General features: G+C 42.2%; 1 protein-coding gene across 11 annotated transcripts in view; it reads left to right on the top strand.

Moving 5' to 3' along the window:
- FMNL2 (formin like 2) overlaps window positions 1-27,739 on the top strand; it is a 213,420-nt gene that overhangs the window by 143,888 nt on the left and 41,793 nt on the right. For all 11 annotated transcript variants that reach the window (XM_075609395.1, XM_075609384.1, XM_075609392.1 and 8 more), the window contains exons 3-6: window positions 6,494-6,574; window positions 8,786-8,862; window positions 13,001-13,084; window positions 14,550-14,702. In XM_075609395.1, coding sequence (XP_075465510.1) covers window positions 6,494-6,574; window positions 8,786-8,862; window positions 13,001-13,084; window positions 14,550-14,702 — 395 coding nt within the window. The remainder of the gene's footprint in view (window positions 1-6,493; window positions 6,575-8,785; window positions 8,863-13,000; window positions 13,085-14,549; window positions 14,703-27,739) is intronic.

The following is a 27,739-nucleotide window of genomic DNA, read 5'->3' as shown; positions in this document are numbered from 1 at the left end:
TCAGACACTGGCCAACTTCCGGTGTCTGCCTGTTTTACAGTGCGCTCCTCTTGCCGCCGCCGCTATCCGCTGTTTTAACTCCATTCCTCCGCTGACATGGTCCTCTTCTCCCGCTGCCAGCTGTCTTCCTCTGGTGCCGCTCCTGTGGTCTGCAGTCCTCCTATTCTTCTGCTGCGTCGGTAAGCCTGGTAAGTCAGAAGAAGGGGGGGGGGATAATACTTTCCATATTATCTGTCATTTTCAGTTATCCGACATGTTATCGGTCCCGTTTAGTTCGGATAACCGAGACTCTACTGTACCCTTGTTTTATACCTTGCTTTTATTAACTCCTTCTTGTTCTAACTCCATACTTAATCCAAACTGCACTTGCAACACACTGCAATTTAGTCACAAAGCTCAGCACACGCAGCTGTCAATTATTGCTGGAGATTCCAAAGTCACGTCCCACAATGCCTTGGTGCTGTTGATGCAAAGCATTGTGGGGAGAGACCTTGGATGCTCCTGCTATAATTTAAAGCTATGCTACCCATGCTAAGGTGCAATTTGTAGTCTTACTAAGTATGCAGTCCTCACACGGGCTCACAAACCCACTATAATGCCTGGGAGCCACCATTACATATTTTTGGGGATGAGCTCCTTGGAGATGCCTCACAAACCCCTAGGGGTTCCCAAACCCCCTGTTGAGAATCACTGCCGTAGGTGACAAGTCCAGAGAGTTTGTGGGTGTTATTGAGACTGCGTTCTCCATTAAGAGAAATCTGAAGTAATCGGGAGCTTGTGTGACCGCACCACCAACGGGATACCTGTGGCACATTACTCTGAGCACAGTGTTCTCCGCGAGACTTGCAGTTTTACCAGCTTATGCTAAGTGGCAAGCCTTCCATAGAACAAATACTGTGCATCTTTCTCCCTATCTCTCTTTCTCCCTCTCAGCCTGTGTCACCTTACGCCTACCTATTTGACCTGTATAGTACTGTTGCTCTCTGCTATGAGTTAAAACTTAACCAAAATTAAATGTCTTTCTCTTTTCCTCTCTCTGACATTACTCTATAACAATCTCTTTCTTCGCTGTGTCCCCAAATGGCCTTCCCTAAGCCTTTCAGATCTTGGCAGCTACAGAATGAACCTACAGACTGTGTAAAGGATATTGTACTTGTATTATGTGGAAAGAGCACAGTGTCTATATGTGCTGCTGAAATGGAATGAATGCTGTACTTGCAATATATGAACTAATTCACTGCTGAAAGATTTGCATCTCTGAGCTGGGCAGGTCCTTTGACAGCAACGGGTTTAATATTGCATGAGATGAAGCTAAATGCAGGATGGCGTATTTACTGGTATAAATGGCTTAAAAAAAATTCAAGCGAATATGCTAAATGTCTACATCTTTAATGTGCTGGTGGAACTTCTACTCACTTAAAGCAACAATCCCACCCACCTAACCCCCTTTTTACAGTATGGGAACCAGGGGGCCATTTGGAGCTCAACTAAATTATTTAAGCCACGTGACACGCTATTTCCCGAGATACTTACCTGTAAAGTTATCAGTGCTACTTCATGTTTTAAAGGTATTTAAATAGCCATCCAATAGGAAGCCGCAGCCAATGACGGCATCTTATTGGCCCACCGGACAAGCAATTTGTTTCTCCTAGAGAGCGTTTTAAAACCGGTAACTTTGCCAGTAATTATCTTGGGATTCTGGGGGGTTCTCTAGAGTTGAAAATAACAGATCTGCTGTGGGTGGGGTCTGTGATGCCGGTAGGTAGGGCCAATAAAACTGGGGGCAAGTCAATTATGTGGATGGCGGGGTCCGCAACATTCAGGATCAGGAGCAGGGTTTAGGACTGTGTCTCAGGGTCTCCGAGTGCCGGGAGATTGACCTCTTGCTGCTGCAGACCATAAGGCACAGCCCTAATTCTTGAGAATCACAGAGATTGTGTGAGACTCAACAGGGCTGAGTTTATAGAGTACATCTTCTAAAAGCAGATCTCCATGTATGTTTATTCATGTGAATGCACCACAAGTTTTCCAATTGACTATTAATATCAAAACTATTCTGCAAAAATTATAAAATTCACAACATACTGTGTTTTCTATGTTTGTACAACCACAGTTTCTTCTTATTACCACTTCACATTTCTGGTTTGGCCATTAGATATAGTTCTCAGTATACTGATTTCTCCTGTACTTCAGATGATAGCAATATCAGACGTATCAAGTCTTATTGATTTTCATGGGAGACAGTCTCACTGCATTTTGTTTATGTTTCTCATTAGCGGTCTGATATACTTTAGTGGAGTATAACTCTTTTCATGTCACTACGTTTTCCATTTAAATGTAATTTTCGGTCCACGGTCCCCAATTCTCACTTATTTTAACTTGACATCTCTGCAAAACCAGGTAGGATGTCTTTCCTTTCCATCTCTGGTATGGCAGTATGATTGTTTCGGATATAATATGTGCATTGACTGTAATATCCTGTTTATTTTAGAAATGTGTCTGGCAAGCCTTACTGGCAAAATTACAAATCCAATTTGGCAGCAGCAAATTGAATATTTTTTTGGTTCCGGACATGAAGGCTCATTTATCAGGTATAAAGACAGACAAATAAATCTAAAAGTTAAACTAGCCATCTGCTGTTGCCAAGATGAAGGAAAAATGAATTAAATGAATTTTTGTTGTTTTTTTTTTTTCAACTCGAGATTCTCAGTGGTGGTCTCAAGTATTATATAAATAGCACATATAATGTATCTTGAGTTGTCTGGTGCATGGCAGGACCCCTTTAAAGTATCTACATCCATATATATCTACATCTAGATTAGCAGTAACCTCGTCAGTTCCAAAGGGCCAAGCAATGCATTGCAGTACAGTGCCCCTCTTGCATTGAAAGGGTTAAAGGGCATATCTCCATAACTCAAATGATGTATGTGAAGGAGCCTGCACTAGAGATGGACGAATCTGCCCAAATCTGACTCCCAGATTTTCTCGCATTTCCCCCCCAAATCCGTTTTGCGTGTGCGTTTAACTTAAATGCAGTGGCATGGGCACCAGCAACGAGTGCATCAGGCACTCCATACAAGTCAGTGGGGACATTGGGTTCCTTTTCCGTGGTCTCTTTTTGTGACCAACATATCTCTTTTAGTATTCGGTCGGTTTTAATCTGCGTGGATTCATCAAAACTCGAATCTGCAGATTCAGAAATCCGTTGGCGGATTTGTAAGAATCCACCAAATGATTGCTGAATCCGCGGATTGCATTCTGCAAATCTGTCCACGGGTCACGGAATCCACAGAGTGTATTGGTTATAGTAATAAAGAAAAAAATCGACAAAACGCGAATCGCCCTTTTTGAGGTTGATCTGCGGAAATCAGTGGACCAAAGAAACCGGACGATCCGCTGCAGATCCAAATCCACCAAAATGATTTGCCAATCTTTAGCCATTACGATTATAACACTGTTATCTGTCCCCTTATCCATTTTGTAATAAGAGAAATAGAGTATTAAAAAGTGGACATACGTCACAACTAGAGCCACCATGTTTCATTTGGGAATTGTGGAACTGGGTCTTGGATTGCCAAACCCTTTGGCCAAAGCGTTATAAGCCTGCAGCCACTTCATGGCATGACCAGTATGCAGGTCCTAACACTACATGTGAAAATTCTCATTTACCTCTGCAGTGGAGGGAGAATGGTCTTAATAGACCTGTCCTGCACAGGTACATGAAAAAAAACTGCTACTTAAAGAAATGGGGTGGGGTGAGCTTAAACCCAGGGAGGAGGGGCCACAAACCTCCAAACAACTGATACCAGTTGAAATGTAAATGAATAAACACACAATCCAAGCAAGCCCTAACCCATGTACCTGTGTAGGACAGGTCAATTAAGACCATTCTCCCTCCACAGCAGAGGTCAATGAGAATTTTCACAGGTAGTATTAGGACCTGCGTACTGGTCATGCCGTGAAGTGGCTGCTGGCTTATAACGCTTTGGCCAAAGGGTTTAACTAAATGATCCTTACTCATGAGAATACTAACATTGAAGTATTTAACTATGTATTTTGTCACATAGAATGTAGCATTGGGTATTTCTGTCATTTGTTGTATACATTTGGCCACGCTCAGTAGCACTCCTTTTGGTGTATATATATATATATATATATATATATATATATATATATATATATATATATATATGATGTGCTGGGTTCTAGGGTTAGAGCTTGCTGGGATTGTGTGTTTATTACTGTATATATAGGCCACAAAGACAAACTCCTAACACGTGTCTATGCCTACAGATATTTATATCTTACATGTATACATATTTTAATTTATATATCACCAGCAACGTATGAAGTGCTTTAGAAAAGTTGTTAGAATATAGGGACATATATATTTTTTTTATTTTTTTCACCCTTTCTGAAAAATACATCAAAGCATTAATGAAAAACATAGAGTTCTTAGATAAAGAGAAACTAAGGAAAAATATGTGTTTCTTTATACAATATTTATTTTAAAAATAAGCAGTGGTGCTTTGATAGGGCTGCCAATAAGCATTGAATACCAGGGAATGTACCATTAGGAGATATCAGTGTATACAGGTTAAAAAACCCTGACTCTAATTGTGTATTTTACAGCATATTGCTCCAGCTTTTGAGTTGGACCTCTGATATGGTTGGCAACACATGCAGGAGTGAGGTAACCCAACCATGTGACGTGCATGACCTTTGGCCAAATGTATTATCCTTTTTCCAAGATTAACGAATGTTCCTTTTAAATTGTGGTACAAACCTCAGTGGAAAATGCTTAAGTGACAAGTTGGCCTTTAGCATTAAGCCATACTTTAGATTATCATATAAATTGCCAAAAACCGAGATCAGGACAAATATTGGGAAAACAGACTGTCTGACATGGGCTTGTGGCTTAAAATTAAACAGTACAAGTCAAGCCTGCAGAGGGGCTTTATGATCAAAATGTAAAACATATTAGTCTTAGGCTGAGTCCATGGTCAGCTCTTAGGCGCGCGGAGGCGTAGCACTTAAATTTTTTTCGTTTCGGCGCTCACGGGAGCGCAGGGCCGGTCACGTTGAGCCGTTCGCCCAATGAGGACGAACCAGCTCCGAGTTGTGACTGGCCCGCCCCCCGACATGCCCCCGGACAGCGCGCGAACTAAGGCCAAGGAAAGCACCCGCTTTCCCTCAGCCTCAGCGCGCCTCCGCACGGCTGGAGTCACCATGGACTCAGCCTTAGGCTCGCCACATTTAACTTTTTATAATACGGGACGCCAAAATCCAGTAGGAAAATTAAATTGAAAGCCATACATCTCCTATATGTTTTAGTAACAAAAACACACACCGTCTCTCTCCCCCCATTCTCTCTCCTTCCCCCATCTATTTCTCCCCTTCCCCACTCACTCCTCCCCATCTCTTTCTCACCCCCATCCATTTCTTCCCCCCAATCATTCATTCCTTCCTCCATCTCTCAGCCCCCCTCTTTCCTCCATCTCTCAGCCCCCCTCATCAATGCATCTCTCAAACTCCCCCACCCCCCCTCGCTAAAATTGTCCAGTCGCAGCCCTGAGCTCGGACCTGTGGAGTGGTACCCGTCATGGCGACAGACACCGGAAGTTATTATTGGCTTCCGGGTTGGAACGCTGGAGCAGGCTCCACCCCTGCCCTCCTCTGCCATTGTCCTCCGCTGCATTTGCCACCCCCTGCCTTCTTCTGCTGCCGCCCGCGTCAATCTTGTCCTCATGCCACTGCCGGCTTGACCTGCATGCACCCCTGAAGTGTCCTGTTGCTCCCTTAAATACAGGATAATTATGCGTCCTGACAGACCGTTCAGGGACAACGGGACAAGTCATTGAAAAAAGGGACAATCCCGTATATATACAGGACATCTGGCAACCCTATGTAGTCTGATCATATAATGTAAATTGTTCACTAGTAGTAAGAATTCCAAGCTTTATTGCAGTGGAGCTTATTTCATTCTCACTGTGGCATATACAGTATAATAATAATACAAGGTTTTTGTGTTGTCTAGTTGGTTATTTTCATTGTCTTCCTTGTAAATACATGCAATGAAGGCTTAAGTCACTGCAGTGTTGTTTCTTATTTTAAAAGAGGAAATGTGCCTACTAATTAAAAAGAGCACTTAAGAGTCAAGGGCTTATACTTGTTTTAAAAGGCAAGTTTTAATTTTTTAGATATTCCTTCACAAATTTACCAGCATCTTTTCTTAGAAGACAATGAATCCAAATCTTATGAGTTGCATCTCTAACTTCTCGCAGCAGAAAACCATGGGTGATACAGTATGTGTCCGACACACTGAAGTATATCTAATTGGTTGGTGAAAAAAATCATTGAGTGGAAGGGGATATTGTTACTTGTTGTATCTTTTGTTATTTACTTTACATATGCTGCAAATCACTGTATCAATGGTCAATTCTATGTAACAATAACATTATAACAAGAATGTGCATTCATTGCTTACTTATAGGAAAGATTTCAAGTAAAGAATCCTCCACATACATATATCCAGAAACTGAAAGGTTATCTCGACCCAGCGGTAACAAGAAAGGTAAGAAATGATTTACTTTCATTAGTATTTTTGGTCATTTCTTTATAAAATAGCAACATGGGTTATTAGTCTACAAATGCATTGAGAAATAGTTCTAAAATACTTTCCAGATTGCGTTTCTAGATTTTTGCTCAAGCAAGATGGATAGAGGAAGAAGCTGGAGATGGAAACCATTGGGACACACAGCTTAGCACTGTCACAAACAGGCCCAGAGTGGTATGACAAATGTGATATATTCATGAACGTACTTGACTTGTCACCAGTTCAGTGGACCAACAACAGACTACTCAATACAAAAAAAAGAAATAACTTGACAGGCATTAAAAAAAAAATGTCTTAAAATACTGTCTCCCTGGAAGAAACATCTATAATTATTTGTATTCAGTCAGCGCAGATGTGCTCATATCCTGTGTTGATGATTTTTAGCAGCTTTTTTTTGCAGAAGGAAAGGAAAGAACAGCAGATCACATTCCTGACTGGTTCTCTCTTTCTCTCAATTTGAACAATCCCAGCTTTGTGATTGCGTACAATTGGTTTATAAGGCTGCCTCAAAATACATTATGCAGGCTGGCACATTTCTTCTTTCCCTGGACCAATCAAAAAAAAAACATATTTCTGACGACTTCAATCGAAATATAACCCAAAATGTTACAAATTATATGGTATGAACCTTACCAAGATGCATCCTTTAGAAGAAACCTAGCTACAATGCTTCAAGGAGAGCGACATTTAATATTTTACACAAGTTAAACAATATGCTACGGATTTCTTTTGGGAATACTTGTGGAAAAATGCTTCTTTTAAGATGTGGCTGGTCCACTGGCAAAATGTAGTAAACCACTAAGAGAGAGAACTGTTTTCTGGGCAAGCTGGCATCTCTACTTAATCCCATCTGTGAACATAAAGCATATACCCATACATAATGAGTTCCAATTCACCAAGCGTACCACAAGTATTTGAAGTTCAACTGGAAGACCCTTTAGCTTTCCATTTGTATGGTTATAAGCATACTGTAACAAGGGAAAATTGGAAGGCTTACAGAACCCATTTTAAATTGTTAGTTCTGCTGCCCTATTAAATTCTAAGGGGAGGGGTGTTATTGTACTGTAGGTTAACCTTAGTTTTAGCTGCACTGCTGTCGCATGGGGAAAATCTGTTTTTATCCATCTGTTCTAGAACAAGGCTTTCTTAGATGGCAGTCTTCCAGGGTCTTCTTTTAAAAATAATTTGTGTCTTTAATAAGGTGATCTTTAAGAGAGCTAACCCTGCATAAAATCGAAACCAGGATGTCCTAAACTCCTAGCCCTTATTCTGAGGTGTGATAAGTGCAGATGACGTGCTATCTCATGAAAGCCCCATTGACTTTAAAAAGGCTTTTCCTGGGATTAGCACATCATCTGCGCTGATCACACCTTACAGAATGAGGGCCCTAGTCTGCCTAGCATTTCTTTATCTCAGGCCAGGGGTGTGCATCTTTGATGTTGTCAGTGGCTGAAGATAGACAGACAAATCGATCATTAGAAATAGCCAATAAATAGCCAATAAATATGAGTGGAAGGAGAGAGGGCATCACACGTGTGAAAAAGGGTCCCTTCATTATACTGCATTGGGCATAGTACCTCATTGTAGTCAGCATGGAAAGGAACAGGTCCCACTCATTCTACTGGTCATAGTTTGGTCCTCCTTTCCATACAAGGGGCAGTTAATGTATCTCGGGTTATTATATACTTACACTGATTATGCTTTGCTCCTTGTACATTACAAGTGTTGTATGTCAGGTAGATTTGGGTTGGCCAACGCAAGTCCTCAAGGGTCTCTAGGTCAGGTTTTAAGGATATCCCTGCTTCAGCACAGGTGGCGCAATCAGTTTATTTATAAAATGTTTTACCAGAAAGTAACACATTGATAGTTACCTCTCGTTTTCAAGTATTTCCTGGGCACAGTTATGACAAATAATACATGGTTACAAATACATGGTTACATTAAGTGAACAGGGTTATATACATTATATACAAGACATTGCATGCTCAGTCATTGACTAAGCCACCTGTGCTGAAGCAAGGATATCCTGAAAACCTGACCTGTTGGTGGCCCTTGAGGACTGGAGTTGGCCACCCCTGAAGTAGATGATGAATATTATATCACCACCCTTTTTGTCCCTGTGACTCGTTAGACTTGCTAAAGCCTCCTTCTCCATCTCTATTCCTTTAGAAATTTAGAAGACGAGTGCAAGAATCCACTCAAGTTTTACGAGAACTGGAAATATCTTTGAGAACAAACCACATAGGGTAAGAAATGATGCTTAGAAGTCCTTTGGCCTTGGGAATCTGTCCATGCAAAAAAGGGGGAGATGTCTCAACATAAAGAAAGTGCAATTAGAAGTTTGTTTGACACATTGCTCCATTTTCTGTTTGCTTTTGCATCACATGTAAGAAAGTATTTACTTTTTTACATTTGATACAAATAAGTAGCCAGAAAAGTTTATGCCACCCTAGAACTGGCGGATTTTTTAAACACAAATGCAGTAAAAAAAAAAAAAAAAAAGTGACACGCGGAGATGCAGAGTTTGACGCATCTCATAATAATCTGTGCATCGTGTATAACATCTATTGACACTCCCCAAATTATAACCTGATGCATATAGTGTAAAACTTGAAGCAAAGACCGTAGTACATTGATGTAAGATGAAAATGCTGATTTAATAATAGCATGTTCTTGTATAGCGCTGCCAGTTTTACGTAGCGCTTTACAGAGACATTTTGCGGGCACAGGGAGATAAAGTGACTTGCCCAAGGTCACAAGGAGCCGACTCCGAGAATTGAACCAAGTTACCCTGCTCCAAACTCAGTGCCGGTCAGTGCCTTTACTCACTGAGCCGCATCCATCTTTACTCCTTCTCCTTGCATCAATTGTGCCCCAAACTTGCCTTGTTACATCACCCCTACGGGATTAAATGTTTGCAACTGTATGATTGTGATATTAGTACTTTATAATCATCAGAATGGCATAAGAATGATTTCACTATGCCTCCTGTTAATAGTTGGGCAAACATAGGCTGATCTCAATGGCATTCCCCTGTAGAATTCATTGTTTTCTCTCTTTATCTCTCTGGTAAATCCCAGGATCCAGAGTGCAATTCTCATGATGCACAACAATAAAAACTGAATGTACATGTAACCCTCCCTGCCCGGCTTCCAAGGAAATTACATCGGTGTAGTTGTGTGTTTAACATCAGCATAGATTTACCTTGTCTCAGGGTGCTGGATGTGGTCGGCTGGGCGAAAAGATTGGCGCCAGGAGTTTTTATAGTACAACTTCAATCTTTATTGATGTTCCCAGGCGTGGGAACACTGCATTTACAATAAGATTGACAAGGATGTACCTTGTTTCAGCCATACAGTTATTACTCTATACATAGTTCTTCCCTGAGTGCCTGCTGTTAACACTCCTGAGAGGTGCATACACTTGTTACTGATAGGACTATCTGTATTGGACTAGGTGCCCCTTGTTGCACTTGCTTAGCTCTATCCATGTCATCTTTCTATTTCGGGTCCCTTCTGAGATCCTGTCTTCCTCTGGGGAGGTCATTATCACCCTTCTTTCTACTGCAGGAAAGTGCCACTGTCTCAGGGGTTATTAACACTGTATATGGAGATCCTTTTGTGGGGCTGATCTCCTGACACCCCAGAGCCCTATCTAGGCAGCTCTCTGTGGCATGTCTGCATTCCCTTTCTGGGACTTGCATATATCTTCTGTGCATTGTTGTAGGCTGTTAAGGCACTGACCCTAATTAAAACACAATGAACAGGGGGACCTAATCTCTCCTTTACTAGGTGAACTTTCCCCCAGCCTCTACTCCCGAGGCTCCTACTCTCTTCTCTTTCTGGAACCTAACCTTCCAGAACATTTCCTCTGACTCTTATACTCCCTATCACATAGTTCCATGTGTCATCACAGGGTGGAACCTATCATCCACTGCTTAATATTAACTCCTTAGATTACATTAGTAACCAACACATATGTATATATGTATTAATATGGCGCCAACAATGTTTGCAGCACTCTACCAAACAGACTACTAGATTACAGGAAAAATATGGTGCATCACATATAAAAGCACACAATAGAAAACCCTGCCCCGGAGGGCTTGCAATCTAAATAGGTAACACTTCTCCTAATCTAGCTCTTTCCTGATCCAACAAGTTGTTGTACAGCAATAGTGTCAAAACGTATTGTAAACATTTTCCACACTGGTGTCTTTGCTTGATGAATACCACACTTTATTTGCAGTGGAATTAGCTGCTCACTCATTTTAATTTGCAATGATTGCCATGTTTTAATGTTTAGACATTATGAGCAACTGCATGTACTTAGTAAAAGTCTGTTATTTTAAAACACGTGTTTCGGAAAGGTATTAGATAAACCCAATAATTATTTCTATTGGATTTTAAAGGGTATATAAGTACGGCTTTTATGTTGCCAGATTGGTGAGGTAAGCAGTTTTATGTGGCGGAAAAAAAGTGGAGTTGGATGCCTACTGTGGGCTAGTCATGTTACCCATTTCTAAATGACTGCCTATAAACCAAAGCATTATGAATTTAATCAAATGGAAAACTTGTGCTTTCTTATTGGACTCTCTCATGAGTTTAACCATAAAGTTAAGTCTGTGCCATCACAACAAAACCACATGCAAAGTGTGTCCCATTTATCAAATATGTTTATAATATTGTGTTTAATGCTGACCATGTACACATCACTCTACAGAGAGTTCATGGTGAAAATGTGTTCATGATTTTTTACAATGCTAAATGTATATAAAGTACAATACATATCATTACATGAAAGTATTGTCATAATATAAACAATGTTTTACTTCTATAAATGTTTTACTGCCTTTGTGATTAGACAGAAATGCCAAACTGGAAGTAAAACATTCAGCTACCATCCAACTGCTTAAACTTTCTACTGCTTTTCTGTCTAGATTGGAGTTCTTATGAACCCTTGGGGTGCCCCGGGCATCCCTAAAGGGCTCTCTGCAATTTTCAGGTCATTTGAAAATTGTACCAAATACAGAAGAATTCACAAAGCATCTGATTCCAGACGCGCTATGAGAAAGGGTCGCGGTTCCTTACAATGCATCTGATCTCAGACGTACTCTTAGAGAGGGTTGGGGTTCCTTAAGCTGCGTCCATAGTGCAGGAGACGGCAGAAGCTACGTAGCTTGCGCTGAAAACAAACACTAGGACGACAATGTATTTGAGTATAGTGTGCGCGCGCTAGCATGTGCACGTGCAAGACGGGGAGACCGGCGCTTCGGGCTACAAACAAGATTGTATATCCCGCACGACGGCCGGGTCACGTGAGCGGTTCGCCCAATGAGGGTGAACCAGCTGCGTGATGTCACTGCCACGCCCCCGACACGTCTTCCAGTCGCCTCTGCCTGCAGGACAGGAAATCTCTCCTGCTGCAGGTGAGCGTGCGCTGCGCCGAGGCACGCGGAAGCGGGCACTTCCACTATAGCCGAGGCCTCACAATGTATCTGATCTCAGACGCGCTATTAGAGTGGGTCGGGGTTCCGCAGAATTTCACAATATAATTATAGGGTTCTTTAACCAAAAAGGCTGGGAACCACTGGTCCAGACTAATGCAGAAGTTCAGATACCAGTGAAGCCACGTCCATAGCAGGGGAAGCCGCGCTGAGCCGTGCGGACGCTCCGCGCTGAGCCCCTGCATCCTCAATGAGAATGTCTTTAGAGGGGGCTCACGCGAGTGTCCGCAGGCGTGCTGAGGAGTTGGATTTTTCAGCCAACAGCCAAGCTGTTTTTCAGCGCGCTGTCGGCTGAAAACATCCAATCAGCGCGAAGCAGCGTCAACGTCACGGCGCCTTGACGTTGACGTCGGTGCGTTGCGGGCGATTGGCCCAGCAACGTCACTGCCCCGCCTCCCTCAGCCTCCCCCCGCCTCCCGATCGCGCCCGCTGGCTCGCCTGCATGTGCATGATATCGCACAGCTTCAGCGCGGTTCAGCACTGCTCCCATCTCTATGGACGCAGCCTGACAGACATAGCCCAGGTTGGTGCTGTACGTTAATTTCACTTGATCTTGAAATGGCACAATTAGAAAGCCCAGAGTTGGATGCTCTGACTGAGAAGCAGTCACATTGTTTACTTTCTGGCAGGTCAGATAGCCCCACTCAAAATCTGAGTGAAATGTGCATGAATTCTGTCTATTGATATAGTTCCACAACAGATTTTGAATTTGAACCGCAATACCCTGCTTTAAATGCCCGATGTTTGATCACAGGGCTATCCCCGCGCAATACAATACTTTTTCTTAGTGTGTAAAAAATACGGTTGTTTGTACTTTTTTTTTTTGTACAGCGCTCTTAAAATACTGCTAAATAAATGTGAATTAAATGTTTTGACAGATGGGTCAGGGAGTTCCTGAATGAAGAAAACAAAGGCCTGGATGTTTTAGTGGAATATCTTTCATTTGCCCAATATGCCGTCACGTAAGTCGAAAGCACCATATCTTTGCCTCGGGTTGGTCCCATATATGTTAAATCCTTGCCTTTACGGGCTGACATATAATGCCTCGGGTATACTTTATTACCACGGCGGTAATGATGCACTGTGATGCCAGGTGCAGGCTTAAAGCCGTGCTGGTTTGAACTGAACATGTTTGTTGCATGTTCTTCTCATCAATGGGCCCTCTGAGACCCAATAAAAAACAAGCAAATATTATTCATGTATATAAATCTTGAGACACATAAATAATTAGGAATTCTAGTGTGGGATCATGCATCTACCCTATAATATAGCACTTGTATACTTTTATGCTTAAAGCATATATACACCTATGAATACAGGAAAGGCACAGAGATGTGGTAGAGAAGGGGTTAAGTTGTTACAAATGTATTGGCCGGACCAAAACTGATCTGTGGCTTGAAACAGCATATCATGGGTACCGCACAAAAATAAACATGTTATTTTGTACAATAGTAATGATCTAAAACACTGGATGTGGCAAAGGTATTAGGTATATTGCATCCTGTGATAGAAGATCACAAACAATTCATTTTAGTTGCAAGTATAGCACAGTACTCAGCGTCACTATGTAGTGTAGCATGTTTAGTGATGTGGAATGAGACAGAAGGTCCCTGAACATAAAGTGCAACTACGGAAGTCATAAGAAGGTTGAAGCAAGAAATGAAGTTAGTCTCCAGGTTCCCAAACCCAGCACAGTGGCAAAGGTGTTCATAAGTGCAGACTATTCTGTAACCTTATTATAACCACTGTCCTGGTCACCAGGAATCCCACAGCTTAACTGCATTAGTCATTTTTCGTAAAACTGCCATGATGGAAAATTCAATTTATATAATAGAATTGCTAACATTTGGGAAATGGCATGCAGCACAAAGACCTTTTTGTTTGCAAATAACTGCACAGGGGTAAACACGAGCCACAGTATGTGGGCTTTCATTTGGTCCTGAAGCGGGAAACATGCCCCAAAATCATGACAATAAAAGTCTAATGTCGCCATGTGCTGCAGAACGTTGACGGAAGAGTCAAAATGAAAGCGTTTCTATGGCTATTATGTTAATGGCGTTTGTCAGTTTCCCCATCGTGGTTGGACGGATACCGTATGGAATATCAATGCATGTAAATGAATTACAGCAGACACAGTACTGGTTTAAAAGAACAATATTGCGATTTTTGTACAATTCATCTTCACTAATCATCTGACGTTTTAAAGAAAACGATTATTTTCAATCTTCGAGAATATTCCTGTGCTGTTTTTTTTCTCTCCCATTCTCTTACAGGAACTGTGTACAGTATTGTTGACAAAAACACAGAATTATGGATAGCATTAAATCATTTCATATCTGACCCTTGCAAAACCTGGTGAGCAGGAAGGAAATCGGTCCGAGCCTCCTTTGTTTTTAAATCCTTAATTGCATTTCTATTTCCTCTCAGTTTTGACTTCGAAAGCTTGGAAAACAATTTGGAAAACAATGTGGATAAATCGAAACCCTGGAGTCGGTCCATTGAGGACTTACACAGAGGAAGCAACTTACCATCTCCTGTCGGCAACAGCATCACTCGCTCAGGCAGACATTCGACATTACGGTATTCATCCTTAAGGGGGGGAAATATCTAGACTCACAACAGCATTCAGCTGCGTTGAACATATTGTGCAAATGTAAAGGTAATAATGTGTCACTACAAAACGGGTTGTGGTCAGATACTACTGTACATTGGTAATGCATTGTACTGGCGTACAATTCTGCCCTGTGGTTGCCTATAGGTGGTTCAAGGCATGAAAATAAAAGTTATTTCCAGAATGCACGAGCCTTACATATTAGCACTGTTTAGTAAACGTGGCTCTTTATATTTTTTCACGGTATTTGATCCGGAGGGTCCCCCGGACTTGAACTGAGCTATTTTCAGCCACGCAGGCCGCAGATTTCCAAGATACTTGGTGTCTGTGCCAATGCACTTCTTTAATTTTTAAAGATGGTCATCAAAAATAAAGGGACGTTACCTAAATAGGTTTTTCCCACCCGTAAGTTTGTGGGCAGCCCTCCTCCGCGTCACGTGATGCTGCGTTGTCATGGTAGCACATTGTCATTTGATGTCAGGTTGCCATCACAATATGATGCTGCAGGGGGTGGGGTGGGGGGGGCTATCCGGAGAAGGTGATGCCCCCTCTAAACACACACACACACACAATTCATCTCTGTTAACATGACTCGCATTACCTAAAGTAAGCGTTAGCTCTGTCCAGACCCGTTTTAGTTAAGTTCTAAGCACTATATATAACCCCTCAAACCCCCCTCGAAATAAGTAAACGAGTGAAGGGACTCTGAGCACTGCTGGATAATATCAGGCTGGAGGCATCGTGCGGTAAGATTAAAAAAACATGAAGATCAATCCTCTGACGCGTTTCGTCTTTCGACTTTATCAAAGAGAAATAACATATGGAGAGAATCTCTGTCTCTCTGTCTCACAAAACCCATAGTTCAGGGTCTGGGCAGAGCTAGTGCCACCTTTAGGTGTGACCTAACCAATGCATAGTTAATTATACCCGAGCTCTATGGATAGGTGTTGTTACAGGGAACACCTCTTTTGCATATCATTAGTACTAACTACTGTTATATTGAGTCCCTTACGGCTGAAACAGCACTATATACGGTGTAAGTACGCTTTGACGATACCCGTTAACACTTAATGAGGCATTCACTTAAGTTGATGCTTCGTTAAGTCAATAACGGGGCTTTGTGGAACTGGGCCCAAGGGAGCAACCCGGGATTGCTGCCCTAAATTAATCTATCACCTTTCACTGCTAAAGCGCCTCCATGGACTGAAACTGCAAAAGGCAGAAGGATTTCAAATATTTACACATTATAAATGAGTAAGTTAAGGCAGGGGTTCTCAACTCCAGTCCTCCAGACCTCCCAACAGGTCAGGTTTTAAGGCTACCCCTGCTTCAGCACAGGTGGCTCAATCAGAGGCCCAGGCTTTGACTAAAAACCTGACCTGTTGAGGGATGATGTGGACTGGAGTTGAGAACCCCTGAGTTAAGGGATATTGACATGAAGTGACTTCCTGACCTCTAATTGGGTAAACATATGCATTCGAAGTTGTTAAACATTTCAAATGAATTGACCTTAGCAATTAATAATGGGTTTTATCCCTGAGGAGCTAAAATACAAGGCAGGAATTGTACTCACAGCATTGTATATTTAGTTTCAACACGTTATCCATGATGCAACATCTCCCGTGACCATTACTTTGCCTTCTTATATATATAACTGTTGTGCTGCCAATAAGACGATAATATAATGTGTTGATAGCTTTAGCAATATATACATGGAAACCCATTTGAGTTGCATTATGCAAGGGACTACAATGGTTCCTTACAGTGCTATTATGTGATGAAAGCCACCTTATTGTACTGTTTAGCGGTAAAGCTGTAAGCTGGTCATGCCATTGTAATTATAAATGTTCCTGTTCTTTATCCTTTTCAATATGTCCTCTGTTACTCTCATGTTATGTCATATAGATGAGGTTAGAGATGGCGTTATGCAAATGAAAATATAACTTGTGAGCACATTCACATGTCTCAGACAGGTCTGCAACCCTGCTTTTCGCCATTATCTCCTAGCATACAGTGCTTCCACTGCAGCAAGGGATCCTGGGAAATGACATGCAAATGAACATACAACATCACCTTTTGCTTCAAATCCATTCTGAAATGGACCTCTAGAAAATTATATCTGCTGCATTACAGTTTTTCAGCACAGCCTGGGTTAAGGGCATAGCCAATAAACCCACTCAAAGATAGCTTTTCCCCCCTTCTTTTCTTCCCCTTGAACCCAAGCCACGTTAGTGTCTGGGTGCTTCCCCTTGAGACTGTCCTTCCGAAGTCGAACAAGTCCTTGTTACTTTTCCCCCAAAATCTTCAGCCGGTAGGCCTAGGTCTTCGGGGTCTTTGGTGCCGCGCTCTGTCAGGATTCGGAACGTCCTTCTCTTCCTCCCTTCGGCCAGAAGGCACTAAAGAAAGTCCAAGTCTTTTTTGTTTTGGCCGGAGCCTAATCACCCTGTATTTTTCCCTCCGAAGAGGGACGGTAACCAGCCGTATTGCATAGTTCGTGCCAGAGCACCCGACCCAAATAGGCCGGGCTAAAAAATGCTGTCCCTCCTTAGCCAGAAGGCCCAGGAATGACGGGAACGAGGGAAGTAAATCCTTGGCACTGTAATAGGGCTTAACCTTGCCCACTGTGAGCTTTACACAGACAGTACTCTACTACGAACCGCCACCCCCTGGGATTCTTCAGCTGGGGATGCACGGACCCAAGAAAATCTTGGTCTCATCCCACCTCCCGACCAGGCTATAGGATCAAATGTGTGTCACTGTCCATCCTACTCCTGCCACAGATAGGATAGACACTATACTTCCTCTTAGCCAGCTGTTTCAACCTCTTGGGCCTCATCAGTGTGAGACTGGCTATACTGGCTTTGCAGTATAAAGCTGTGATGGGTTTCAACCACACCTTAAATAAGTTATGGTGGGTAAAAAAAGTGACACAAACCCTCCACCGTATAGCATACTGTAAACGAATGAAAGGCATTATGACATTTTCCATTCACAGATTTGCTCCCTTAAAGTGCCTGCATTTCTGGGCATTCACAATATCTACATTTATACCTGTATACATCTCTTTATGGAAATCAGTCTAGGAAATGAGGTGGATTATTTCATATATCTTAATTGTCTTCTGATGTCTGACATATAATTTCATATATTATGTTATTTAATTAGTTATGTTTTCATGATTTGCACAATTGTGCATTAATAATGTCTGCTCATTTATATTCTCAAATGAACAAAGCTTGAGGTAATAAAAAAATACACATCAGAAGAGTTCAGTTGGGAACACACCAGGGGTGTAACAATAAACTTTTATTTAATTATTAAAAATCATTCACATACAAATATTAGCTGATTGAGTTGTGTGCAGTGTCTCCCTTTATGTTTATCATTTATATTCTCCAATCGGAACGTATTGTAATTATAATTCATTCTGTGACCCATTAAATGAGTTTTGAGGTTGATCATTGCATGCTAAACATTCTGTCCCTGATTGAAGTATTTGACATATTTCAGATCTGCACAGCTATGTATGTGTTTCAGATGATCATATATCTTCTCCGGTCATAATTGAAAAGTATGAGTGAGATGGAATACACTTCTTCATATTGTCCCTCTTTACTACTGTAATCCTCCTAGGTGATGTTCTCGTTCATCTGCCCCCTCTACATTCAAAATGCAGATGGCAGTCTCATTTATCTCTCACACTGCTTTTGCGCTGCCTCCCCCGTGTGCAGACCACTACATTGGCCACCCAAATTACACCAAATGAAGATCATGGTCTTCCTCTACAATGTATCCCATTCATACTGGACAGAGCCCATCTCCAAACAGTGTCCAACACAGCAGCTCCATTGTCTCCATAGCTTCCTTCACTCTTCCCTCATAACCTTCACTCCTCACCTATGGAATTCCCTACACCACAACATTTGACACTTCTCCATGCTTCAGACATTGTACCAGTGCATGTTAAATGTGTTACAAGTAGTATTTATTGTTTCTCTTTTTCACATCCCATTGTACTGTGCTGCACAATATTTTGGTGTCTTATAAATAAATGTCACGAGTTAACTAGAAATAGCCGTGTTAGTCCAGTCGCGATGTGCATAGTAAATGAGTACTTCAGAATTAGCTGATACCTTTTTTATTTGGACTAACAGGTCACTAATACCAGTAAGTTGATTAATTGCACAAACAATGAGAAGTAGAATTTAATATCCAAGATTAGTTTGAAAGCTACATTAAAGACTTTTAAACCATCTGGCACTTTTAATCAACATGTTTGAACATTTCAGTTCAAATGTTTCCTTGATGTAAGTTAACTGAAAATGATTACCATGAAGATTGCTGGCTGAAATCATACATTGGGTAACGTGAGCTATATTTCAACAACAACCTCCCAACATTTGTATGACATCATTAACTGCTGTCACATGTCATCAAACCAGGTCTTTAGTCCTAGAAAGGAAAGTGTATTATTATTTATTCATCTTCTTATTTAACCAGTTGACACACATTGAAAATCTTTCAAGAGAACAGCCTACACCAGAGTTGGCTAACTCCACTTCTCAAGGGTCACCAACAGGTCAGCTTTTAAGGATATCCCTGCTTCAGCGCAGATGACTCAGTCGAAGGTGGCCCTTGAGGACTGGAGTTGGCCACCTCTGGCCTACATTGTCTTTAATTGGTCCATGGAGTATGCAAATCCCCAGCGCAGAATGACGAAATAACAATATACTTTACAAACATATTGCATTAACAAGTTGAGAAATTCCTACTTCAAAGAGTTTGCAATTTAAATGTCCATGTAGCTTGCTTACAGTCTTCATTTTCAGCCCTTTTTTGCGATCACAGTGAAAAGAAGACCCTGTTCTTGTCCTTATGATCACCGTAGGGCCTACAGTATATACTAAGCTTCACAAACTGCTTTTTCAACGCAAAATTGGTGCGTGTTAAACCCAAATTCAGTAGCGCTTGTGTGCACCAATGGACTAACCTCAAATTTTCAGAATTGGGACTGTGCTTAGCATAAACATGTGAGTAATATGCACTAAAATAGAAAGTTTCTGCGAACCACAAAATCAATAAAACGTGTGTCAACATTTTCTGCCAAGTGAATTTGTGTAAACACTAAAAAGACTGTTGATAGTGTTAGCGCGGAATGCCGCATCGATGTTTAATCATATACGTTAACAAAATGTATAATTTTCCCAGTATTGCTATCCTAAATAATATTACACTAATAATGACTATTTACTAATAATAGTTTTAAATTAAAAATACCCCTAATTCTATTACAGTGCCATCCAAGGGGCCCTTATGATGGATATTGTACAACATTGGCCATTGCTATTTTTTTAGGGGCTGTACGCTGAATGGGGGGGCCCCTTCTCATCCGGCCCGACTGAGCGGTCACATGACAAGGAACTGCCGGATGGGGAATGCATCCAAATAATTTAAAAAGAACAAATTGTGTCACATGTATGAAGTAATCAGTGACCGATTTCCCGTTAGGCCCAGGCCATCAAAATTTGGGTGCGTCAAAAATGTCCGCCCCCATATACATTTGCCGCTCTATCGGGCCTGATGGGAAGGCCCTTACATGTTTCGTCCGCCTCCTTCTCCATTCGAATTGCAGCGTCAAATGGCATCATGACGTCACGTTACCATGGCAACAGGTCACCTTGGTGACGTTCGCTGCACCATTTGATGCTGGGATTCGAATGGAGAAGGTGGGCGGCAGCAAGAAGACGGCCACAACATGTAAGTGCCCAGGAAGTAACAGAACGACCCTCACACATACAATGCACATTTTATGAAGGTTTGTATTACTTTTTAGCACCGACATTTTTTACGCGACAGGCATTTATAAAATGTGCTAAATAGCCCCCCCTTATGGCCAAAACAAGCACGGCCACATACAGCTGTCTGGTCAGCAAGCTAATCATATGCGCTAACACCAGCCTGTCCTGCTGACCAGCAACAATTCTATCTCACTGGAGATTGAAGAGGGTCAAATGAAAACATTAGTATCTCTGTAAACAGGGTCTTTTAAATTGATTGTGTGCAGTCACTGTAGGGGGTTTTACTTTTCAACAAAAACGATATGTTTGTCTGAATCTACGAACACAAATGTGTAATAACCTGCTTGAAAGAAAGGGAAATGTGATCATTGAACAATCTCAAGAGACAGTGTTTGCAAATAAGTCTACATTACTATTGTACATCGCCGCGTAAGTGCAAAATCAATAGATCTTTCCAAGTATTTGTTGATGTATGGAAGCAATGTATGGAAAGGCTATTGGCTTGGTTGTATAAATGGCTATATATTAAATATCGCTGAAGGATTAATTACAATAGATTATGGTTCTGTCATAACATGAATAGACTGCTAGGGTTATTTTAATGTTTAATGATTGGTCTGTGAGGAGAAGTTTTCTGTGTGTGTGAATTATGGTCACCAGGAGGAGTTTAAGCCGGAGAGTATTTTTATTTTGTATACTGTATAAAGTTCTGACACTGGATGGGGTATGTGCCTAAGGCCTGGTCCCCGCTGGCTACTGCAGCACCCGCTGTGGCGGACGCCGCAGGGACGAGAGCCGTCCCCTCAATGGTGCTGGGCCCGCTGCAAGGGGGGGCCGCAGCGCTGTGGCGAGAGTTGCTCCTGCGCTTAATAGAATTGAGAGCAGGACTTGCGACGGAGAGCTAAGCCACGCCCCCCCCGGCGGTTCAGCCAACGAGGGCGAACCTGCCGGGTGACGTCATGGCCGCGCCCATGTCACTCCCCCGCCACGCCCCCCCTCGGTCTCTCTTCTTGCAGCTCACTGCAGACCGGGGAATCGGTTGCACGCGCCGCCAGACTCGCGGGCGCGCGTGCAGCGGAGGTACTGAGGCCTCAGCCTAAGTCTTCCATCCGGCCAGCAGCTGGGAACGACAAATGTATTCAGAAAGTGTCATTTTTTCTTAGGCCACACCCATAGTGCTACGTAGCTCGCGCCAAAACAAAAACACTAGGACGCCAATGTATATGCGCATAGAGAGCGCGCGCAGATCTCTTTTGCAGTAAAAAAAAGAACAATTGATCTATAAATGTTAGTGGTACAGACTGTGCAAAGAAGAGTAATAGCCCATAATAGGGAGTTTTGTTGTAGGAAAATATTGTAGAATAAGTTTTTCTGTCACACCTTAACACTTTCACTGCCACACATTGCCCTGCTTTACTCTGCTTTGTCTATGAGAGCTCTCAAACCCTTAAGCTTCGTCCATGGATACTGCTTGCGGGCAGAGGCGTGCTGAGGCTGAGGGAAAGCGGGTGCTTTCCCTGGCCTTAGACAGCACGCTGTCCGGGGGCATGTCGGCGGGCGGGCCAGTGACATCACGGAGCTGAGGGCGAACCGCTCACGTGACCGGCCCTGCGCGCGAGAAAATGTAAAATTTAAAGCCGCTCTCATTGCGGCTGTATGGGCTCAGTGCCGAGCGTAAGCGTGCCTCAGCGGGCCTCCGCCTGCAAGCACTTTCCATGGACGCGGCCTTATAATGAACAGTAGCAGCATAAACAATTGCATGCATCTCCTACTGATTTCTGAAGCTTAGTAGACTGAGGCTGAGTTTATAGTCCTGGCTACAGCTACAGCGATGGCTTGCAGCCGCAAAGCAACCCAATGTAGTCCGTAGCGACCGCATATAGTCGGAGCGGCAGCGACAAATCTACCAAAATCTCCGTAGCTGAAAGATTTTGATATTTGCAGCTACAGAAGCCCCATGTGACTTGCAGCAGCCAATCACACTACCCCTCTGCCTTCCCCCTACCTGACGTCACCGCCCCTTGCAGCCAGCTACATCGCACACCAGAGTGCAACTTTTGCTACAGCGACGGCGACGAGTGATGTCACTGGTAGCGTCGCCGTAGCAAGGACTATAAACGTACCCTTTGGCCGCGTCCATGGTGAGCGCATGCGCTTGCGCACCTGTAGCTGGAGCAATTTGTGTCCATGGGGTATATGCCATGGGGAGGGCGTGTCGGAGGCGTGGCCGTGATGTCACAGAGCTGGTTCACCCTCATTGGGCAAACCGCTCACGTGACCCGACCATTGTGCGACAGAAACAAATGTATTTGTCTTCTCGTACCGCAAGCACCGGCGCTTCTCGACACGCGCGGGGTCGCGCACTCCATGGCCTGCCACATAGAGATATGACATTTTGATCGCTCACCATGGACGCGGCCTTATAAGAAACTGTAGCGAAGACATATAGATATATAGATGTAGCAAAGCTAAGTGTCTTTGGTGCCACTTCCTTTTTGAAGCAAGGACCACCGCTGCTCCATTGCGGCAGACACTGTCCCCGGCGCCGTGGACTTTTGCACGTTCGTCCGCGACACCGCGGCCAGCAAGTCCCATCTGTAGGTGCAGGTCCTTCGTGTCAATAATCCCGGCAGTATCTTGATGCTAACAAATTTACTGATCCAACATTTTCATGTCCAAAATATAGTAACTCTTCTTATTTTTTTTATAGCGTACCAATCCTTAGTATGGCAATTGAATCATAATATATGGAATACTAAAAGAACTCCGGTGAAGTCCTTATCTCACTGTAATCTGCACAGACTTGCATTCCTGACATACGGGACTATTTCCTTTGCAAATGCTTTGTGGTTTCCAGTCTGCACCTTCACAAATCTCAGTGAGTCATGGAAGCGTAGAAGCACTTGCAACATTCTCTGACTGTGACTAAATGTTTGCTGATCAGATCCTTATGCTTCACAGGAAATGCATCAAATGCTTAATCATTAATGTATGATCATCAATGAAAGCATGAGACACTTTAGTGAGCTGCCCTGAAAATGTCAGTCTCACTGTTTACTTTTAGGAAGCAGTATTTGTGATAGTTATATTGATGATGTGATTACATATCAGTATAGACTAAATATGATATCTACTGCACTCCTTTCAAGGGAATATGTGTCAGTTTTTCTTATATCGGTATAGTCAGAGCAGGAGGTGAGTCAATGTAGAGTCACATCATTCATACAGTTGGAGATCTCCAGTTGCAACACTTATGCCAAAATAAGAGCACCTTGCAGGTTACGTCACTGATTGTCCCACTGCCCAGCAACCCAGGGTGATCACAAATATGTAGTGCTCAGGCCGGAGCTATCAATTAGTTCTTAGAAACTATTATTTCATTTTGTTGTATCTCTTAATTAGAAAAAAAAAATAATTCGCAACGATTAGGACAAAAAGAAAAAGCAAATTGTAGAGTGAGAACAGGAAAAGAAAAAAACCCCGTCACTGTGGCTGTGCTTTGAAAGTATTTGAGACAGCACTTCTCTGCGCGATGGCTACCCATCCGCGGGCAGCACATAGTGAGCAATCGTCAAAAACGAGAACTAGGTTGCACCTTGCAGCACATCGCATGTACCATGCGTGCCACTTTACCGCCAACAGAAAGTCTACTTGCTTTGCTTCGATGGCTCTGGCTACAGTACAAATGATGGCCACAAAATTGCCATGTTCCTTTGTGTTATACAAATCCTTCACCTTTTATTTTTAATGTCCAGACACAACATCGGTCATTTCAGCTTCTGTATAAGTCACAAATCATAACGGACCCTCTTTTTCTAATGTGTGTTTGTCTGTAATATGGAACAGTCATAATAGTGGGATATAACAATAGTGCACGGTACATGAAGAATAAATGTTGTGATGCTACTGTGCGGGAGGGAGACTGGAGCAGTGTCATTGCTGGGAGATTGGAAGCTGGTACTGTATTTTGTGTAGTATTTCTTATGTTTTTTAATGTAGTATTTCTTACTGTATTTTGGTGTAGTATTTCTTACTGTATTTTGGTGTAGTATTTCTTACTGTATTTTGGTGTAGTATTTCGGTGTAGTATTTCTTACTGTTTTTTGGTGTAGTATTTCGGTGTAGTATTTCGGTGTAGTATTTCTTACTGTATTTCGGTCTAGTATTTCTTACTGTATTTCGGTGTAGTAGTATTTCTTACTGTATGTCGGTGTATTATTTCGGTGTAGTATTTCTTACTGTATTTTGTGTAGTATTTCTTACTGTATTTTGGTGTAGTATTTCTTACTGTATTTTGGTGTAGTATTTCGGTGTAGTATTTCTTACTGTATTTTGGTGTAGTATTTTGGTGTATTATTTCGGTGTAGTATTTCTTACTGTATTTTGGTGTAGTATTTCTTACTGTATTTTGGTGTAGTATTTCTTACTGTATTTTGGTGTAGTATTTCTTACTGTATTTTGGTGTAGTATTTTGGTGTAGTATTTCTTACTGTATTTTGGTGTAGTATTTTGGTGTAGTATTTCTTACTGTATTTCGGTGTAGTATTTCTTACTGTATTTCGGTGTAGTATTTCTTACTGTATTTCGGTGTAGTATTTCTTACTGTATTTCGGGGTAGTATTTCTTACTGTATGTCAGTGTATTATTTCGGTGTAGTATTTCTTACTGTATTTTGGTGTAGTATTTCTTACTGTATTTCGGTGTAGTATTTCTTACTGTATTTCGGTGTAGTATTTCTTACTGTATTTCGGTGTAGTATTTCTTACTGTATTTCGGTGTAGTATTTCGTACTGTATTTCGGTGCAGTATTTCTTACTGTATTTTCGTGCAGTATTTCTTACTGTATTTCGGTGTAGTAATATTTCTTACAGTATTTAGGAGCAGTGTAATCGATAGATTTAAAGATAAGGATAATCTCATAATGATAATTGGAATAATTGCATAATTGAGCATTTCAAAGGCAGAAGAAGATATTGAAGAGTATCTTATATTTAAACAAAACAGCCGTAAAATGACAAGTCCTAACTACTTAAAAATTAACTATTTCGTTTGGCAACTGGCAATCAGTTTATTTGATATAGTTTCTAGACAAGTATCCACATGGAAAAAATGAAGGATTTATTCGTCTTAAATGTTACTGGTTGAAATCCAAAATATGCTGGAGTTTGACAATGAGGGGAAATATGGAGACATTGTATCGTAGTGTCTTCTATATGTGTTTTATATTATTGAAGCATTGCACGAGTTATTAACCTGTTCCCAGCTTATTGGCCATTTATCTGCTTACTTGCTAAAGACTCAATCCCAGCAGCATCTTTTAATAATTATTGAGGCTTAACCCCCCCCGCCAAACCCCCCAATATTGCCGTAGACCAGGGATGCTCAACTCCAGTCCGCATGTCCCCCGTCCCCCCCAACAGGTCAGGTTTGCAGGATATCCCAGCTTCAGCACAGGTGGCTCAATCAGTGGCTCAGTCTAAGACAGAAGCTCTGATTGAACCACCTGTGCTGAAGCAGGGACTGATTGAGCCACTGGTGCTGAAGCAGGGACTGATTGAGCTGCCTGTGCATGGGTTGTGTGAGTGAAAGTAGTAAGTCCTGAATAAGATTTTTTTAAAGAAAAAAAAAAAGTTTAATATATATATATATATTTTTGCAATCCTTGACACACACACACACACACACACACACACACACACACACACACACACACACACACACACACACACACACACACACACACACACACACACACACACACACACACACACACACACACACATACATTTGAGCGCAGGCAGCGGCGCGAAAAGATGATTTTCCTCATCTTCGCCGCTGTCTGTCGGCTCCCCTCTCCCTGCCGTGCGCGCAGCCCTTGTATAGAGAGGCTGACTAACGTCAGCCAACTAAAAATCCGCGCGCACAGCACGCTCCCGGCACTATAGAACGTGCCTAAATGAACAGGTTGGTGCCCTTGCAGGCCAAGCAGAAGCAGATTAGTAATGATTCTCACTGCACTTTAACATCATACAGTATATAAAGACTGCCTGCCTCTTTATTTCATTGTACCTGACATTTTGTATAAATCCACCATTGAATACGTGCACTATGTAACATTTTGAGGCAATATGATCAAAAGGTGTAGCCTGCCTTTAAGTGGCAACATGAATGAAGTATCAGTCCTTTCCATGATAATGATACAGTTTATGCAGCATTATGCCACTTAAATCATATCCATTACCCTAATATTCAGTAACCACAGCCCATCTGCTTTAAATGATGATGTGCAGTTTTGCTTATATATAATGTGCTTATCCTTCCTTCATTCAATTACTTTGCAGTGTAGGACGTGCTTACTAAGATTTGGAAGAGAATGAAGTACTCTGAAGCTGTTCTTATTACTTCTTGTATCTTTTTAAACTCTTGGGTGCCCATTTTTTTATGTTATCTACAAGAATGGAGCTAAGGCTGCGCTTATAGTGCCGGCGATGCGACGGTCGCTGGAAAATCAAATAGAGAGGACTTCCAGCGATCGCGACCAATCCGTCGCTCCGTCGCGTCACGCTTACTATAAGCGCCCGCAACAGCGGCAATGCATTTGTTTTGCCGCGCCGTTGTCGCCGGCACTATAAGCGCAGCCTAACTGAGGAGGTGAACTGAACCGGACCTTCACCTGCATGAGACCCAAGGCTTTGCTCTACAAAGTGCTCACAGTCCTTCCAACACTCGAGTGGTTAAGTTAGACCTGTCCAATTTTCGAATGTTGCAGTCAGGGGAATAGTGAGATGTGTGTCTGTGTGAGGCTTGGGATACAGCACCAATGGATCAGCAGGTTTCCCATTCAGAAGAAACTGACAAAGAGGCCAAAACAAAGCTTTTATGAAATATTTAGCAAACCTTGAGAACTAAATGTTGGCGTATTAATGACGTGCATAAATGGCATCTATTTCAATGCAGGGGAATTGAAAATGTTTGTGTGTAGAAAATGGCAGCCATAATAAAATGAGCATTCCTACTGAATAACATATGGTACAGATGTGGAATAGTCATTAATGCAGGGTTATCAACTCCAGTCATCAAGACTGCCCCCACTGGTCAGGTTTTAAGGATATCCTTAAAGGACATGTTGCTCAGGACATCCCTAAGGACATGTGGCTCAGTCACAGAGCCTGTGTCAGCACCGGTGGCTCAATCTGAGCCTCTGAGTC

The sequence above is a fragment of the Ascaphus truei genome, chromosome 7 (genome assembly GCF_040206685.1).
Source record: "Ascaphus truei isolate aAscTru1 chromosome 7, aAscTru1.hap1, whole genome shotgun sequence".
Taxonomy (NCBI): domain Eukaryota; kingdom Metazoa; phylum Chordata; class Amphibia; order Anura; family Ascaphidae; genus Ascaphus; species Ascaphus truei.
The sequence above is the reverse complement of the archived record's forward strand: the minus strand, read 5'-3'. Positions and strand labels throughout refer to the sequence as shown.